The 19134-nt window shown below is 38.5% G+C and overlaps 1 protein-coding gene across 2 annotated transcripts in view; it reads left to right on the forward strand.

Annotated features, from left to right (window-relative positions):
- Positions 1–502: 502 nt before the first annotated feature.
- The window catches only part of pebp4 (phosphatidylethanolamine binding protein 4), a 60837-nt gene continuing 42205 nt past the window's right edge, over positions 503–19134 (forward strand). For both annotated transcript variants that reach the window (XM_033618970.2, XM_033618971.2), the window contains exons 1-3: positions 503–611; positions 3217–3320; positions 4645–4777. In XM_033618970.2, the coding sequence (XP_033474861.1) occupies positions 609–611; positions 3217–3320; positions 4645–4777 (240 nt within the window). In that variant the 5' untranslated portion in view covers positions 503–608. The remainder of the gene's footprint in view (positions 612–3216; positions 3321–4644; positions 4778–19134) is intronic.

A 19134-nucleotide genomic window follows, 5' to 3' on the forward strand; every position in this document is an offset into this window, starting at 1 on the left:
TCAGGTAAAAAAACTATAAATAAATAAACAAATAAAAAAAAATTAGATCATAAATTACAAACAAGTTGTCACTGGGGCCCTTTTCCATATGTTTGGGTGCTAATTTCACCGCTGCAGAGAAGCACAAACCAAAGGGAGCTTTAGCAGCACCAGGAATATATTATATATGCTGCACAATCACTACTGCATAGTTTAAGAGGCCTTGTTCTGAAATGGTTGAAGATTAAATAAATAAATCAATAAAAAAAAAACATTAAATGACAAGAAAAAAACTTGAATGTTTTCTCAGTGTTCAAAGCCTGGGTGACGTTTTCCTTAGTCATCAGGTATTTTTGTTCTCAAGAGCTGTTTTTATTGTTTAGGAGCTGTAAATCTGAAATTCGGTAGCATGTGTTCTTGAAAATGTGTAAATAATATTTACTAAATAAAAAAGGAAGCAACGTGAGCAGTTTCAGAGCCCTTTTTAGTCATGTCATATGACACTTGTGCAGACTCACGGGTCGGCAGAGGTCGGCAGGCTCGTGCACAGCGCGGAGGAGGCGGCAACAGCTGCGCGTGACCCAGAAGAAGAAACCTGCAGCAAAACACAAGTGGTCAGCTTCTGTGACATGGTAATGTTCATCACAAATAAATAGTTAAACTGCAGTTTATATATAGTGACATTTCATGCCTGCTCTTTGTCTGAACTAATACTTTAAACTGTACCGTCTGTGTCGACGTGTAAATGATACACTGTTTAAAAATATAACACAGCTAAAAAAAAGTGCAAGCTAACTTTAAGCTAATGTTAGTATAATGCTAACTTGCTCTTGAGATTTTCTACAAGAGTCAAGAAAGACTCACTCTGAGTACAGGCAAGTTAGTTATGAGAACATAACTTGAAGTACAGACACGACAGGGTGTGTGTCTGTCTCTCCACTGACAGGATGTAACTTAAGTTAGCCACATGTCACTATTTACTTTCCTGTTAAATATGGAAATGCACTAGCAGCATGTAGCCTGATACATTTTTTGCAGTGTGTAGTGTCCTTTTTAGTTGAAGCAGAATTAACTCACATTTAAATGCTGTAATTTAACTGTGACATTGAGCAAATAAGACCAATGTTTAAGTAAACCAGGAGACTTCTTCTTATATGCAGCACTGCTGCTGATGTGTCATGTTGTCAAGCAGGTTTAGGCAGGATACAAATGAGCTTTGACAGGCGAAGACTGCACAGCAGGTGAAATAGAGTTTATTTAATTCAGATAGACATTTTAAGTCATGTTTGAGGAAGAATGACTAATATATTCTAGTTCCAGTGTGTCAGATTTTAAGGATCCCTACTCTTCTTTGTCTTATTATTGGTATTAAACACAATATTGTTGGATTTGGAAATGTTATTCAGACTAAAAACCATTTTAAAGAAAGCTTAATTTGCTTTTGGAGCTTTCATCTGGCATTTTAAACTATTTTGACCTTTTATACACCTTTTATTAGTCATTTAATCAAAGTAATTCAGCAGATTGTCAGAAGTGGACATAATTATAGCTGCAAGCTGACATTAAAGTTGTAGGTAAGACGTACCTCAGTTACAGTTACTTTCTGTCACTAGCAAATAGCAGTTGGACTCACCAGAGGATCCATGATAAGATATTATCACAATACTTAAGTCAAGATACAACATTTTTGTGATTTTAAATATGTTGCGATATGCAAGTCCTGCAATACAATATATTGCAATTTATTACCTATTTTTCAACTGTAATGCCCCCAGAGAAAAATTTTGTCAGCATCTGTTTTATCTAATAAGATAAAGTTTTCAGTGTGTTCATCTCACTTCAGCTATTTTTTACAGCAGCAAAATGGGTTTATTGGACTGAAAAAGCAACTGATTATATTATTCTAGAGGGCGACCTAAAGTTTCATTTGTATTTGTAATATTGCTAATTTATATATGAAAAAAATCAATACTTGGCACTGTGATAATACGATATTGCCACACAAAAACAATGCAATTCTATGCTGTATGGATTTTTTCCTCTACTCCTACTGACAATCACAATTTTTAGTCACTGTTTTACAATGCTTTAACACCTGAAAAAATTTGACGTTGTTGCATTATAGTTTTGGTTCGGTTCCTGTTCTCACTGACTTTTTGCAAACGAACCAAGAGCAGTAAACTTCAAGTTCTACCAGCTGACAGGTAACTTGTTGATTACACAATTTTGGCGTTTGTCCTCCAGCATCATCAGTGCATCATCAGGACCCATGTGGGAAAGTTTCTGGTGACTGACAGAAGTTTATGCAGCACTTTAGTGCTTTGAAAGCACTTATATTTGTGTTCTTTGGTGTCACAAAGAGCTCATGGAGAAATAACAGATTGTAAGCATTATTAATAGGCTATTATTAGACTGCAAATCAATCACATGTTGTGAATAATGACTAACAGAGACAGAATGAAAAGAAGGCATCTTGTACAGTAATGATTCACTGTCACTATTTTCAATCGACTTAATGAACTGATAAAGTACATGGTATTGGATACAATCATGGCAGTTTTAACAGCTTTTAAATCAGGGGAAAACCCCCCACTGATGTGCATGTGTTACCATGGTTACATGTATGCATTGACATAAATAGGTTATGAGATATACATGGCCTGTATCAGGATCAAGTACGAGATCGCGGACAGATTTCGCGATCAGCAGATGGATTTATTATTGGTTTAGGTGCTGAAATCATGCTGCTATCATATCGTATCTTCTATCATAAAATTCTGAGGTTGATTTGTTTCACACCACAAACAAACTGCACCAGAGTCTGTTTGTAAGCAGACTGAGACCCACTTTTTCGAGTGGTCTCGGATCAGTTGTTTGCTCTGCACCAAGGACAGGCCTCCATTGACCTTTACTTTCAGGACATAATTCAGTGTTTGAGTCAGATTCAGTGGTGTAGTGGAAGGTATACACAAGTATAGCCACCTCTGTTTCTGGCTGTTTCAGCCATAAAGCCATTGGAATATACAGGAGAGTATTCCCACCCTCTCCTTGGCAACCTGCCCATCTACCTAGTTGTACAGCCACCTCATCGACTACCACTACACCACTGCTCACATTATATTGCTTCATAAAACAGCAATACTACTTGAATCTAACAGATTTAAACAAAAACAAAACAATTCATTTGTCTGGTTAAAATGATTACTCCTTGACTTACTGAACACTGCTGTTCTGCAGGCTGTGCCGGCACTGTTTCTGGTGTTATGTGCCTGTGTTTGGGGGTTCTGTCATGTGGAAGCAACACCAGACACCCTGAGCTCTCTGGATTCTTCTTTCTGCCAGTAAGTAGCCCATAATGCTTCAGAGCTGTGATTGGGATTTTACTATATTTCTTATCCCTCTAGACCACTCTTTCCTGGGTGATAATGTATGAACAGATGAACCATGCATTTTTGTATCTGCAAGGCTCCAGACCACGGCCAATTAGTTGCATTTAGCGACCATGGAGCACCAGTGCAACTTGCAAATATTAATATATGAACTGGAGAGCTGTCAGTGCGATTCCTGCTCACAGTGAATACATCCTCATGTTTAATGGCTCCACTGTAACGGTTCAACTCTCTGCTACAATAACTGCTTAAATCACAGTATTGACCAGTACCTTCAAGTTCACAGCAAAAACATCAACACTCCCAGCACCTCGACGAGCTGGGTGCTTCAGTCTGTCCACTTTGATTTATTTCATTATAACAATACTTTTTTTTTTTTTTTTTTTTTTTACTTTATTATAACAGTAGGTTGTTTAGCAGTGTAGCATTTCAGTAGTCTACAGTAGTTTAGAGGAGATCTTAAAATATCGAGATACATATCCTATAGTGCAGTGTTGCCTAAAAATATTGCAGTATCATCAGTAGTTCATATCGCCCAGCCCTTTACCCTGGTAAAATTGGCATACCAATTAACATTTGCTTGTTTACAATATTGAAAAAAAAAATGCAACTAGACAGAGAATCTCACCTGCGTGTGCGCATCTCCTTTCCGCCTCAACTGCCTGTCGGACTTTTTACACATACTTCTATTAAAAAAAGTTTTCTAGTTACAATAAAGCATTTGTTCAACCAACAAAACTGTTTTATTCCCTTATGGGTCATCCATTCATTCATTCATTCATTCATTTTGCATAACCGGGTCACGGAGGGAGCTGGAGCCTATCCCAGCTGACATTGGGTGAGAGGCAGGGTACACCCTGGACAGGTCGCCAGACTATCACAGGGCTGACGCATAGAGACAGACAACCATTCACGCTCACATTCACACCTACGGCCAATTTAGAGTCACCAATTAACCTGCATGTCTTTGGACTGTGGGAGGAAGCTGGAGTACCTACCTAACTGTTAATATCACTGAGACACTGTGATAGTTTTTGATACCATTGCAAACCTAACTGATCAAAGTATAGTTGCAATGACAGGTAAACCATACATAAAGAACACGGCAGAGACAGAAGGATCTGAACTGAAGCTTTATTTGCTCAAACAGTGGTGTACTTATGTACCTGTTTAAAAAAAGTTGGCTATGTTTATCTCAGGGTTTACCTTGCCCACAGTTCAGAATGTACTACTGAACGGTGAATGACTGTCATCTTTCTTTCTCTCTTCAATAAAGTGGCGATTTAGAGGTAATCTATCCACAACTAGTCATCGACAAATGCCTCATAATTCCGGAGGACGGGAAGCTCAGAGAAAAGGTCAGCACAGTTTGGAAAGCACCGCAGATTTACTTTCCTGGAGCACACAAGGTAAGAGATGTATGTATGTGTGTCAGTGTTTTTTACGACATTTGTTGTTTGGGGGGTTGTTAGAGTAAGTAGATCGCTCTTGTCAGCTGGTATTTATGTGTATATGTAACTGGTGGACTCTAGTGATGTCTGCGTTGTGTTGATATTAAGAGGCCCAGACCGTGGATATCTTCGGAGTCGATCTCCGCTTATTCCTGACAGCAAGTGGCAAAAGCAAAATCCTCCTCCGTCAAACACAACCATATAAACTCAAACCACTCTCCCACGGAGCACAACAGCAAAATGGGCACCACGTTACTTTCAATTAAGCACAATAAAACACAGAAAACATACCTGACAGCAAGAGGTAAAAACAAAGTCCTCCGCTGAATACAACCATATAAACTTGAGCCCCTACACAAATTATGCAACACAAGATTATGTTAGCATAAAATTAACTTATAAACATATCTTAACAGCTCTAAAACACAGAAATTACCATAAGAGCAATGTCGCTTACCTCTCCCACAGAGCACAACAGCAAAATGGGAGAAGTAAGGGGGGAGACACCCCTTTATAGGTGGAGTACCCCCAAAGGTGAACATAGTGCTACAGAAACTGAGTATCAAACCTTCCACATGCTGACTATGGAGGCCTACAAATGTACATTTGACTTTGTTACACATATTACTGCTGTATAATTGACCCTGTTACATATGGATGTTGTAAATCCACTACTGTGGGTCATTAAATAAGAGAATATTTCCTACTTTTTTCTGAAGTTGCTGAACTGTCACAGAAAAGAGATATTTTACATTCTCTAAACTGATAACCATCAGTGGTACTTCTTTCTATACTAAAGCCAAATACAGCAAATGTATTTAATCGTCATGTCTTTGTGTCTGCTTATTATTCCCTAATCTCATCAGACATAAGCATATCTCGGACAGAGAGGTCTAAATTATGCTTTTTGTTGGCATTTTTTGAATTGTTGTCTTTGAGTAAAGTGTCATACTTTGCAAATACACACATGCTTATGTTTTTTAACACTTGGGGGCAGTAACAGATCAAACAAGCCGCATCTCCACCTCGACAGAACAGGCTTTAAGTTACTGTCACAAGAAACAAGAGATTCACAGCACTATGAAAAAAAGTATAACCATCACATAAAATTTCAGTAATATTTTTAATATCAGGTCATTCTCCAGTTTTAAGCTTCTCTGCCGCCCTCTGTTATCGCCATCACCTGCTCTGATGATGGGCCCACTGTAGTGCTCTCTGTCACCAGAGGGTGGTGCTAGCACATCATACTTGGAAGGCCTTCATGGCTAATTGTGTTAAACCAAGGCAATGTTCTATCTACAGTTTATACTATTCAGAATGTCACATAACATAAATTGTAAAGTCAGTAATACTGTCATTGATGTCCATAATTCAGTAACTGAGTTTGACTGATAAATTCTCAGATCTCTCTTTCATACTAGTGAAGCGACAGACAGTAAATCTCCGTCCTTCGTTTGGTGTCAATGCAGTTATTAAATTGAATTGCAGCTGAGAGCACACAAAGCTGTGCATGCTTTAGAGGACCAGTATATGAACCAGTATTCTTTAGTGGTAACTCATGTTTAATAAAAAAATATACAATATATATGTCTAAAAACTATACTAACAAACAGTTCCTCTAAGATTAAAATTGATTACTAATTAGATTTCATGTATATAAAGTAAATTAACGCAGTAAAACTACAGCTTGAAGTTTAAGGTGTTGTGTTACAATAATAGATTTAGATTAGACATTCATTATATGCTTGTGCTTAATATGATTTATAGGATATAAATTGCAATGTAAGAATATTTGTTGGTAATTAAACAAACGACATGCTCTTGAGGGGGAATGACATTAACATTACAGCCTCTTAATAACTTTCATATCACATAAACTGAAGAGAAAAACATGTTTGGAAAATGGGTCGATATATTACATGAAGTAGGGCTTGAATGTGGTATGTGTGGTATGTTCCTCTAAATATACTTACTCCTGTCATGCCAGATATGAAATGATCACAGAGATTCATTCACATGGGCAGCATTAATTTATTTATATGTACATTTTCAGTGAATCATGTTCTTGTATTGTTGAGCGACAAATTGAGTGAGACACAGTTTCCAGTCCTCAGAACCCCTCCTGAAGTTGACAATGAAATTTCATCAAGCGCACACCAAATCCTATATCTGTAAATTGAAAACTTAAATTGAAAGCCACCTCGATTTAGGAGGTAGTTTATGAATTCCAGAGCTAAGCAGTCTAGCTTGAACATGATCTATTGCCCTTCTCTTGCCCAAACTCCATTTGATCTATGGTCGTATTATCTATAATGCTGTCTTACATGATTCTCTTTTATTGCCAGAATCAGTGTCAGACAGCAAAACAGATTACATGTTAGATTAAATCAATACAAACTTTATTTACTGGGCTTTGAAATGTAATTCTCCATTTCTCCTGACACTTAAGTAAGCGCGCACTATTGAAGGATCAGATTGTTGCCTGTGGTTCTGTGGTTGGTCTGCTGGTCCACCACGCTCTCTGTCACCGTGCCATGCTGCCAGCGTTGCTGCTATTCTCTGCCACTCAGCCCTTGTACCCAGTAGCAAGAATACAGAAAAGTGGCCGCTCAGTTTCAAATCCACCCACTGTAACACCCACTTCATTACTGGGACGGGATACATGCCTGCTGAGTAATTGTAATGGAGCGCAATGGGCAGTAGTCCCATAAACCCGCCTCTAAATAGGTGCTCATAACCAAAAACAAAAGCAAAGGGCCACAAAAACTGCAGATTTCTGTGTTCAAACTTCAGAGCAGTGAGTCGACACTTGAATTTGTGTGTTAGCAAAATCTGGCATGTGTGTTGGTGAAGCATTTTTAGAACTCCTAATTATACTCATAAGCTTCAAAAGCATCTACAGTTTGATACCAATGGGACGTGTGTTGGCTAGTGAGACTAAACTATAGCAGCATGAGTTGGTTTCAGTTAGTCTCGTGAATAAAGTAAGTGCAAAGTGGTAATAAGGATTGGAAATTAAACAGACCTGACCATATATTATATCATGGCAACATGTTAAACAATTATTATAATAGGTGTGAAGTACAGATTGCTGGAGGTGGCCATGTGAATTTTAAAAGTCATGGACTTTCCTTCACTTAGTTTTATGAATACAATAACTTCTGCAACAGTAAAAAATTAAACTGTAGTCTTCATTTCCTGTTGAAGGCTTTGAAATGCTGTACCGTGTCTGTGCAACAAAGAGTAAGAAAAGTTTTGCACTTCAGGATGAAACTGTTTTAAGGGAAATGACAGTATATGACAAGTCTTATTAGGATTTAGTTACATGTTAAACACCAGTACATTTTCTGAAACACCAATTAAATGGGTAATACCAAAGCAGAGCAACAAATGATCACCATCGTTTGTTAAAATGAGATATAGCTTTTCTTAACCGTGGTCTTAGTTGTAATATCCAGAATTACATAGCATGGTGACCTTATGATGAGTGTCTTTGGGGAAATTAAGGTCAGTACTTGAGCTGAAAAACCTTTCTTCTAGCTCCGGTTTCACACACTGATGCATTTTCTTGGTATGAACCAGAAATATCTTTTTCTAAAAAACAATATATAGATTCATGCAAAAGTATGACCCTTTAATAGTGTGTGTCAGTGTGTATTTCTATATTCTCTGCCCTCTGCCTGTATTTTATTTTCTTCTTATTTCATGGACATGTACCCTCACAGTGCTCAGGTGAGGTCGTGACTTTTAAAAGGTAGCGACCAAGTGCCAGACCGTAAGCAGCAGGCATCCACAGTGCTGAAAAAAAGCAAATACAGCGAAATGAAATGCCCAATGAGAAAGACCTTCAACTTCGGTCTTTAAGACACTTTTAGAGGTGACTGTAATTGAAACCAACTTCTTCTGTATTGACCATATAAATATCTTTATCTAGAAACCAACTGGTAAAGTCTTGTGTTATGAAATGGGTCTCAGTGGTCAGGAAGTCAGCTCACTGTTGAATCATATAAAAAACAACAAAAAAAGGTTGGCACTGATGGTCAAATTTCTCTTTTGGTACAATCCTAATACTTTAGACTGCAGCACCATTACTGCTTTTTATTAATTGTTTAATAAAGGTGCAGAATAATTATGGACTTCTGAAAGAATGTCAAAAGGATGCATTAACACCTTGTCCAGCTTAAAACGTAGACTCTGAGTGTCTCAGTTTAACATTAATATTCTCTGAAAGTGCCAAAATACTTTTAGGAATATTCTTTCCATCAAAAAGAAAGAGCTACATGACTTTTTCATATTGGTCGAGGCTCTTTGGAAACCCAACAAACTTGGCTACAGGACAGCAAACCTGTCAGATCAAGCTTTGCCTGCAGAAAAAGAATAGAAAAAGAGTGGAAATTAAGAAGACTCCAAAAATAACCAAAGAACTCTGATATAGGATTAAAGTGCTCTTTATATATGTGGCTACATGGCAGCTGATCCAGGTGTGCTTCTGGCACAGGCAAAGACTGTTAAAGCAAGTTTACACTGTCTTTAACCATAGTAGACTTTGTGTTTAATTGTGCTTTTACAGCCTGAATTCAATTATTTTTGTTTTTATTTAATTTATTTTACATGTAAAACAAATTTCTCACTATTTACTCATGTCTGCATTTCTCCTGGATACATTTCCCTGGACATCAGTACAACATTTAGCAAAAGTAGGCCACCTTAATGAAAAATGTAGTCTCGTTTTCAACTAAACAATTAATGTATTCATTTTAGAGGGCAGAGAGTTAGGGCCCATGTGCATCCATTATTGTGTTTCACAGCTCAGATCACTGACATTAATGATTGCCACATATTATTTAAAATAACTCTTTATTGTGATCATTCCTCGATGAAGTCAGTGTAAACAGCACAGGCCACAGGAGCTATCTTTACCTCGTAGTTACTCCAAAAGTGGAGACAGTTTTTTGGAGTTGTTGTTTTCTTTCTTTCTTTCTTTCTTTTTTTTTGTTTTTTTTTTTAGTAAGGACCATAGCCACAGGGCACATTCTTAGACATGGGGGATTTCAAAGCCTTGTTTTTGGGTAGACATTTCTTGCATCTGGTGGATGGAATGAGGGTTTAAACCATTACTGCGATTAGAGCTGCCTCACTATGATCTCTTGAGCTTGCTTACTGCTGCTAATAGCTGTTTCCTCTCTATTTCCCTCTATCTTTTTCTTTTTCGCTTTCTCTCTCTCTGTGAATGATTTTTATGCTTTGCTAAAACATGTGGGGGCGTTGAGAGAGGATTTAAATGCAACGATCCCCCTCCTCTTTTTTTTTTTTTTTTTTTTTTTTTTTTTTGGTGAATCTCAGCGTTCTTTTCTGCAAGCCTCTGATGACGACAGGGCAGCTTTAAGCCTGGCAGTGCCCACGGCAGGCTGCCGTCTCAGCGCTGCCCACTCTCCTCTGTGTTGGCATGCTGGAGAAAGCGAGGGTGGGGTTCCTCTTTAGCAGACCCTGTCATTCCTAGGAAAGCCTACATGTCCACCCATGCAGGATTCCTGATAGGTCTTCATGTCGGGGATGTGAGAGCGCAGAGATAGGGATTTTATTTTCAGTAGGCGATGGTCTTCTTTCAGCGAAGAGTCATGGATGTATATTTAGATAAACAGGCGAGGCACTTCCTTGAGCCTCTACATGACAGTGAGGGTCAACAAGTGAAACATGTTCTGTAATATCCATCTAATTGCATATTCAGTGTCATCAGGTGGGTGTTTTTGGCTCTGCTGGATTAAATAAGCGTGTTTGGCCGAGATTCAGGGAGTTTATTTCCTTAGCTAATGTTCCCCTTTGTCATTATAACACCCTGTTAAGCTGACCCGTGTCCCGCTCCATTCAGTCATTGCCCATTACTACACAACATGTATATGATTCATGCAGCTTCTTTAAAGGGGAAAGAATTACAACCTTCTGCTACCAGGAGCGCTGGATTGATTATGCATATTCAGTGGAATGAAGAGAGGCAATAAACCTCCTAAGCCACCTTTCCACACAGAAGAATAATAATTTGCACCTTATGAAGCATGGCTGTTGCATGCGGACTACCACAGGTGCAAGCGGAGGTATGCAAAGGGATTTGAGCAGATGTCTCCCATGCAAGTGAGATTGCATCTGACACATCCATGTCTTATGGCCAGTATTTTTATATTTTCTCCTTTCTTCTACCTCTTTTTTTCTATTATTTTCTCCCTCCACTCACCCATGCGTTCACTTGTACACATGCAGTATGTTTTTATTTTTGTGAAGCGACCCTTTTGTACCCTGTTGTTGCAGTAGCATGGTATTCCTTCACCTTACATTTGGTTGAAGAGCGTAGGCAGCAATACTTTTTTACTCTGTGGCTGTGAGTAAAATATGATTTCAATTACCATGAAAATGTATTGTATTATCAATGGGAGGATAAGAACAGATTAAGGAAGCTCTGGGATGCTCTTACAGATGACAATGGTCAGGTTTCTATGCAAGCTGCGCTATTGGAGAAAATGATAGATTTGCACTGTTTGACAAAAGCTCTGAGGAAAGGAGGTGGTTCGACATGTAAAGCCGATTCAACAGACCCTGATATGTTTAAGATGGGGTTATTTGCTTCAGAACTTGTTAGTATTGATAGAGAGGTCAACTTACATAAAGTCATTAAAATGTTGAAAAAAAATGTGTGCAAAAGTTAATTTCCACGTGTTTGAACAGGGTGCAAATTTTCAGCATGAGACCACACAAGACAATTATGAACATTCATTAATTAGATCCAAATTTGCGAAGAAGCTGCAGCACACAGGCAATAGCAAAGACTTAGAGGAGCAGCGGGTCTTTAATACCACCTGAACCTGTGCCTCCTGATTATTATTCAGTATTCACACAGAAATTCTATCTTGTCAGTTCATATACATTGACGGCAAGATCTGTTCAAACAGAGATTCATAATCTGCATGGGAAGTGCATCTGCTGCTGTGGATACTTAGACAAACATACAAGATTAAATTTCTATTTATATGAGCCACAGAAACCTAACATTTACCAGAGAATCATTGTAAGATCTGGAGAAGAGTCGGTCGCACTTTGGCTCAGTAAGAAACTTTATTAATGTGATCTGTCCAGTGGGGAGATGTCTGCAGCCTTATGATCTAAAACATATCACCTTTTAAAAATATTGAGACGCTCTGTGCCGTTTTGAGTTTGTCATTTTTGCTTCGTGCGTTGCATGACCTTAAGAAATTTCTGGGCCTCCCATCTCTAGATGTTAAGGCACTTTTTTTATAGGCTCCTTCCTTTGTGAAGAGGTTTGGGACATACATTTAAATACAAGCATACTTTTTAGATGCTATAATTTGTCTTAAATTAAAAGAGTTTTAATGTAGTTACTCCTCAAGACTCTGTGGACAGGATTACTGTGGTGCTTATGTTCGAAGCTAAGGTAATTTACTTTTTCTCTTTTGACAGCCTCTTTTCTTTAAGAACTAAGTAATCACAAAGTTAGAAGTGATGATTTGAAGTTTACTTAAGACCCAGATGCTTGGCTTAGTGGCATTTTGCCCGAAATGTTTTGTGCTTCTCATTTGTGGTCCGGCGCAGGGTTTAGTTACAGTTGTGTCCCAATCCTCTGATTCACCTTCTTTAGGAACAGCTTCAGGGCTGCTCATAATGCTTAACTCTCCATAATGCCATCCCCTTCATCTCCCTAGTGGTCTTATTGTCTTAACTCTGGATGGAGAGACAGAGTGGTAAGAAAAAAACAGGTTAATACACGTTTGGCAAAGGGAAAATGAAGTATCTTTTCTAAGATGCACTCTATTCAAGTTTTCCTTAGAGAATGCTTTTCATCAGATGGTTTCTGTTTCTCCTAACTTGTTTAGTTACCTTGTGGCTCTGTTTGTTTTTTTTTAACTGTTTTTTAACTGTTTTTTTTTTTAAAGATATTTTAGAAGTGATTCATTTTGCTTTTGACATTTAAAGACTGTCGCTAATGGTAGCAGCAATCAGGTCCATTGATGCGTTGATTGATCTGAGAACAGGGGATGATAAAACTGCCTTCCTTGTCATTTTCCTGATCCTGTAGTTTGGAAGCAGAGAAAATCAGAGAAAATGTTATGCAAATGATTTGTTAATCCCTTTACATTATTTGTTCCATTTCTCCCTTTCGCTTTCACACTCAATTTCTAGCACAGCGAGCTGACAGGCGGACACCCTCAGATTGCTAATTCTTAAGATAGGGAAAAAAAAAAAAGTCAGCCATCCATTTTGTATTTAGAATATACTTGCTTCAATTAATTAATTTGACTTGAGTGATTTACCAGAAAAATGCACAAAGAGATCCTGAGAGCCCTTCGAATACTTTACTTTAGAGACCTTCAACTTTAACCTCTTTCCTCTTCTTCTTTGTGTTTGAGTCTTAAGTCTAAGCCGAGAGAGCAGTGGCACATGAAACTGTGACCAGTGTTTTTTTTTCTATAGTTTTGTTGTCCCAAAGGTTGGTGTTAAAAATAATAAGAAAGAGGTGGGATGGTCTTAGATTCAAGAAGCTTAAAATGCAAAATCTCAAATAAGCCCAATTTCCCCTAGCCAATCCGGTTGCATTTTGGTGGGCTTGTGTTGATCGTCTCAACTGACTCACATACCGCCCCTCCCCAAATAAAAACACTACAGATTTACGTGGCTTTTCAAAAAATGTATCTAGACATTTATCCAGCTTAATCTTCTTAACATATTAAAGTGATTTGCTTTACCCTGAAGTGGCTGAAGCTGCGAGCTCACCGCCCCTCATGGCACTAAGACCTGAGAGGCATTGTGGACATCTTCCGCTCTTGAATAAGAGAAAGGTGGGCAGAAGTCAACCTGCTTCTCAGCTGTGTAGCTGTGGCTGTCCCCGCTGTGCGTCCATTTTATTTTTTTTGTTCTGTTATTAGTCCAACTGTTGCACTCAGTCAGTGTTCTTAGGCACATGGCTCTGCCAGAACTGCCCACACTGTGGTGTGGAGGTTTGGAGCTCTCAGCTTTTGAGCTGAACTGAAAGAGCTCTCTCACAGAGTAGGTGTTGGCAGGATGCTTTGTTTCTTTCTGTGAATGTCATGAGAGGTATGGATAATGAGAAAACTGAAGCGCAGTGATGGCATGATTTATCTGGGTGCCAACTTAATGCCTGACTGCAGATCTGGGCATTTTCAGATAGATGATGTGCTTAACCTTTTCTTCAGACGCGACACAAATCTGAGAATCAGTAGTGACGGTTACAATGTGTTTTCCTTTAAAACACCACTTCACAGGCCGGGCAGCTAAAAGGTCTTGTTCAAACTCAAGTACTGCTAATGTCCTTATTTGGCATAATGCTCTATGGATGTGCTTCAGGGCGTTCGTTTTGCCAGATCGCATCAGTGGAACTGTAAGTTTAAACTTAGAGACATTCATTGTAGCTGAAGCCTCAGTCCATTTATTGTCTTCATGGTATTTAGCTTCATGTCTGTCAAAGTTAAATCAGACATGATGGGGTCAAAGTTAATGTGGCCGTACTACAAGCATAATTCTTTTTATTTGCATAAGAGTTTAAAGAGTTGCCTGATTTATAGGGACATTTTTAAATGGTCTTAAAAATTACTATAAATTGGTTTTTTATTTGTTCTGTGTGGTCATTCTCATTGAGATACATCCAGATAAGTTGCTGTACCAAACTAAGATTTAATACTACTATGGCTACGAACTCACATATTTAGTATGTTGCTTATGTTTCTTTGTTTTCATAATCGATTAACTTGACTATTTATTTCTTGGTCATTTGATTAATTGTTTTGTCTTCAAAATATCAGAAAATAGTTAAACCTAGTCCTAAACTGTAGGGTACCATCTTTAAGCTGCCTGTTTTGGTGTAAATATTCAGAATTTGGTCGCATAAGACAAAGAAATTCATAAAATCCTCTCAATCGAGAAGCTGGAACGGGAGTCTCTTTGGAAATTTTGCTTTAAAAATGACATAAACAAATGATTATCAAAATAGTTGCCTATTCAGTTATTCAAATAATCGTCACTCGACTAATGACTGACTTTTTTGCACTGACTCATCGATTATATTTTTCTGATTTCATTGATGTTCTACCCCAGACTGTTTTGAAAATACATATGTAGTCAAAATAATACAGTGTTCTTGTCATTTACTTTTTTCACTAACGAGATAATTAAACAAAATGACAAAATGAACATAATACATAATAATAATGAAAAAATGTCAGTCATTTTAAATGTTTTCTCTATGCACAGAAGAAAGAGTCCTAGTCCCCCACTTGTGCATCACTGAATCTACCACAGTTTGTAATCAGTGACATACCAAACCCTAGTAGATGAAGACATCATTTACTCTGCAAGTTTGCATAACATGATAATATAGTTTGCAGGAAATGCTGCAATTTAACACTCTGCTAATAAGAGTGTGACAGCATGCAGTGATGACTTATTCTTGCAGCGAACACATGTCTCTGTCCTATATGTGCTGCTGTGCCATGATGGTTTAACTATGATGTGTTTCTGTAAATGTGTCCACTTATTACTATACCTCATGAAATGAAATTTAGCGTTTTGCTCTATCCCTCCTCTTATTCAAACTGACAGGTACTTGACCTCTTGTACTTGGATTGAATGTCTGACAGGTGTTAAAATCATACACTGGGGCTGTCTATACAAAATGTTGTTGAACGCATCACAGCTCCACACAGACGAGCACTTCAAACAAACTATGAGTGGTTGCTTCTTTTCATATCACAGAGAATAGGAGAAATTGATTGGAACTGGGAGGCTTAGGACTGGATTTTCCTCAACCATAATATTTTTTCTTTAACAACTGCAGCTTAAATTTAGATTTTTTCTGGCTTTGTTTTTTATTTCTTTGTCCAAATCCTATCGAGTGGTGCTTCAGGTTTTTCCTTGAGTAAAAAGTTGATATTGTTGTGGGGAGGGAGAAAGGACTTTTTTCATGTGTGCAGGAATGTAGATTTCTTCCCCCCGTGAAATCCTAATTGTGCCTTGGAGGGCTGGTAGGGTATCTCTGCTCGGCTCAGCTCAACAGGATTTGTGTCTGTGTATGTTAGAGTATGTCTCTTAGCTTGAATGCGGATATAACCCTTTCATTGCACAAGCTGCTGATATTTCAAATTTGCCGATAGGCTGATCCTGTGCATCCGTAGCTTTTTGTGGAAGACATTGAAAGTTTTTGTTCAGGAAGCTTCCATATTTAGTTTTATTTCCCTGGAAAATTTGATATTTGTTAAGAGTTAATGCAGATAACAAGTGGACCTCATTCTGTGGATCAGTCGTATAGGAAAATTAAGCTCCTGAGAGCAGGTCTATAGTGTATGGTCAGATTGAGAATATATCTCAGGTCAAAACTACATCTGTCCCATGTGCTTCTTGAGTTATTGCCGTGCATTTATCTATGCAAATCCAGGATAAGATCCTATCTGCCTGCAGCGACATATCCCCCTGGATTTGGTCTATGTGAGTTAGGCAGGTTATGGTTGACAGTCAAAAAGGAATTGCAACAACATATATGCGAAGATTATTGCTGTAGTCATTAATTGTTGCTTGAAAGGGGATTAGGATTACCAGTCCTATAGAGCACTCTAACACCTGTCCTTCCTCACATCTAACAATGTGACTTCAGTTTTCCTTATTTCAGTATCAGTTCAAGTTGGCAAAATAAAAAAGGCTGATTTATTCAAATGAATCATCAACGCTGGAAATGATTCAATATGTGCCACATTCAGATGGGTGATATATTATTCCCTTGGGGAGAGGCAAAGATGGAGCTGTGGAGCTGTTTTATTTGTGCTGTCTTTATCAGTGTGTCAGGCAGAGAGGCTGAGCTTGTTCTCTATGAATGGACGAGCCCTTGAACCATAAACCTGTACCTCCTCTGATAACAGTTTTTGCATTGTGATATAAGTGCCATTCTCTGTGATGTCCCCTCTGACAGCGCTAAATATATCAACATACACAAAATGATCTGTCAAACGAATTATTTTATTTCAACCAGTTCTCCAAAACTAAGGATTTTCAGAGATGCGTGTGCAGTGTGTGTTTTTTGAGGACATATTGTGGATTTTGTTAAGGATTCAAATCAAAGCTCAGTATTGTGGTAGCATTTCACCAAGCTTTGCTATTCATGCTCTTAATGTTTTGCCTGTAGGTGAACATTTTTACTGTTCTTTTTTGTATTCCATACCTTGTGCTGTCTGTCGTTTAATGCTATTTCTGCTCCTGGGACCTCAGACTGCTCTGACGTCTAAGATTGCCACATCTTCTAAGGTGATAAGAGTGCTCCCTGAATTACTCAGAGCCCGTTTGATGACATGGCCCTGATTGTCAGACGGGTGGGCTGGTGACACTGGAACACAGACGGTGCTTGTCTGTTTGAAATATTCTGTTTCAAGCTTCCAAGCCCTGGGCAGTCCTCTCTCCCAGTCTCCCAACACCCAGCTTCGCCCACTGAAACAAGACTCTTCCATACTGGAAAATCTGGCCCTGTCAACTGGCAGTCTTGACTAGGTTCAGCCCACACGCCAAGCACCCCCCACCACCAATTCCACCCCTTAATAGGCACTAGAGTTTGCCACCCCATGTAGATGCCTTTTGGTCGCCATCCATGGATGGCGTCAATAGCATCTTCCTACACAACAGTGACTGAACGGAGGGCACAAGAAAATGTGGGAATAATTTACACTTTCTCACTGTACTACCATCAGAAACCATAATTAATCATGATAGAAAAAATGTGGAAGCCATCTTGGCTGGTGAGACACACAGTGCCTGTGAACAGGCCTGACACCTTTAACAGCTCTGGTGGCCAAATAGGAATGAGTGTCAGAGTGCTTACAACTAAGCTCCCGTCATGGCAGCATGTATCCCGTCGTCTTCAGAATTGTGTTTGCTGCATGATGTTTCTCCATGAAGTGTAACTGTTGTAAGCCTTTCATATATTATATTCTAGACAGTCCTTAAAAGATGTGGCAGTAAGTGTCAAAATAGATGCAACAATAGCAACAATTATTCTCCTATTAAAATAAACAAGACTGATTATTTTGCACAAGCTTTTCTCACTCCAAATAAAAAATGGAACAATTGATTTCCACAAGAATGAAATAGCTGTCAAAATAAAATGTGATGACCCAGATAAAGTTAATTTGTAGAACACATGGTAAATATGAGCTCAAGGTGTTTGCAGCTTTGAAATTTCATGTCATGCACTGCATAAATATGTTTTTTTCAGTTGCACATACACTAACAAAACAACCACTATGGATCCTTATTGTTGTCTTGTCTTTTCCTCCACCATTCCCCCTCAGTACTTTTGGAATCAAAATAGTTGATTTAGATTCCCAAATCCTGGTGAAGTAATTAGAATGTGCTCACCATTAACTTTTATAGGCTGCACTTGGTGGTAAAATAGCAGATCTATGACTCCCAGTGTTTGACATGCTTGACAGACTAATTATGTATATGAGTCCAGTGCTGCAATTTGCCCTGTTTGACTGTGTTGTGTTCTCAGCAGCCAAACTACACGACAAAAATATTTCCCTCTTGCCTCATTTAGCCTGGCTGCATGCTACTTCAGAGTACCTGTTAGTGGTAGTTACTGTGTTTGAGCATGTGCATTTGCAGAAATGCTTTCATGGCAGTGAGTAGGTGTATGTGTGTAAAGCCACCACTAGAAAGTGTTGAAAGCCTCAGCTAGCAAGATCGCATCCAGGGTGACTAATAAGCTTAACATGAGCACGGCTGTGTTCGCAAGCATGGTGCGGTGAAAGAGGTCTTCAGTGTTGAGAGAAATGCAGAAATGGTTCCCTAGGCTGCTACTAATTCCTTCACCCCCCTCAAGCCTCAATCAGACTGTGAACCATCTTACTGTTAGCTATGGCTTCATAGCAGTTCCAAACTGCGCCACTAAAGTACAAGGCTTTGCAAACAGAGTTCAGGATAGACTGCATTCAGACATTTCTAGAGTTTATCAGAGAGCTGTTTAATTGTGGTTTTACTGGCCAAAATTAATGGATGTTATTAGTGATATAAGACCAAATGTTATTATTATTATTGATATTGTAAGTGTTGCCTTTTTGTGGTTTTAAAGGTTGCGTTACAGTAAGTGATGAATTTACCAGACTCCAACAACAGATTCTAAAAGTAATTTATCCAACAATCAGCCTATTAAAAACATAAATTCAAAGTTAACGCAAGAAAAATCTGCAAACTTTCTGTTGCTGCTGTGACATAGGTTAGATGCAGCGCTTAAGGACCATCTCAGGAGTCTGGAG

Source organism: Epinephelus lanceolatus, chromosome 9 (genome assembly GCF_041903045.1).
Source record: "Epinephelus lanceolatus isolate andai-2023 chromosome 9, ASM4190304v1, whole genome shotgun sequence".
In the NCBI taxonomy this organism is placed as follows: Eukaryota; Metazoa; Chordata; class Actinopteri; order Perciformes; family Serranidae; genus Epinephelus; species Epinephelus lanceolatus.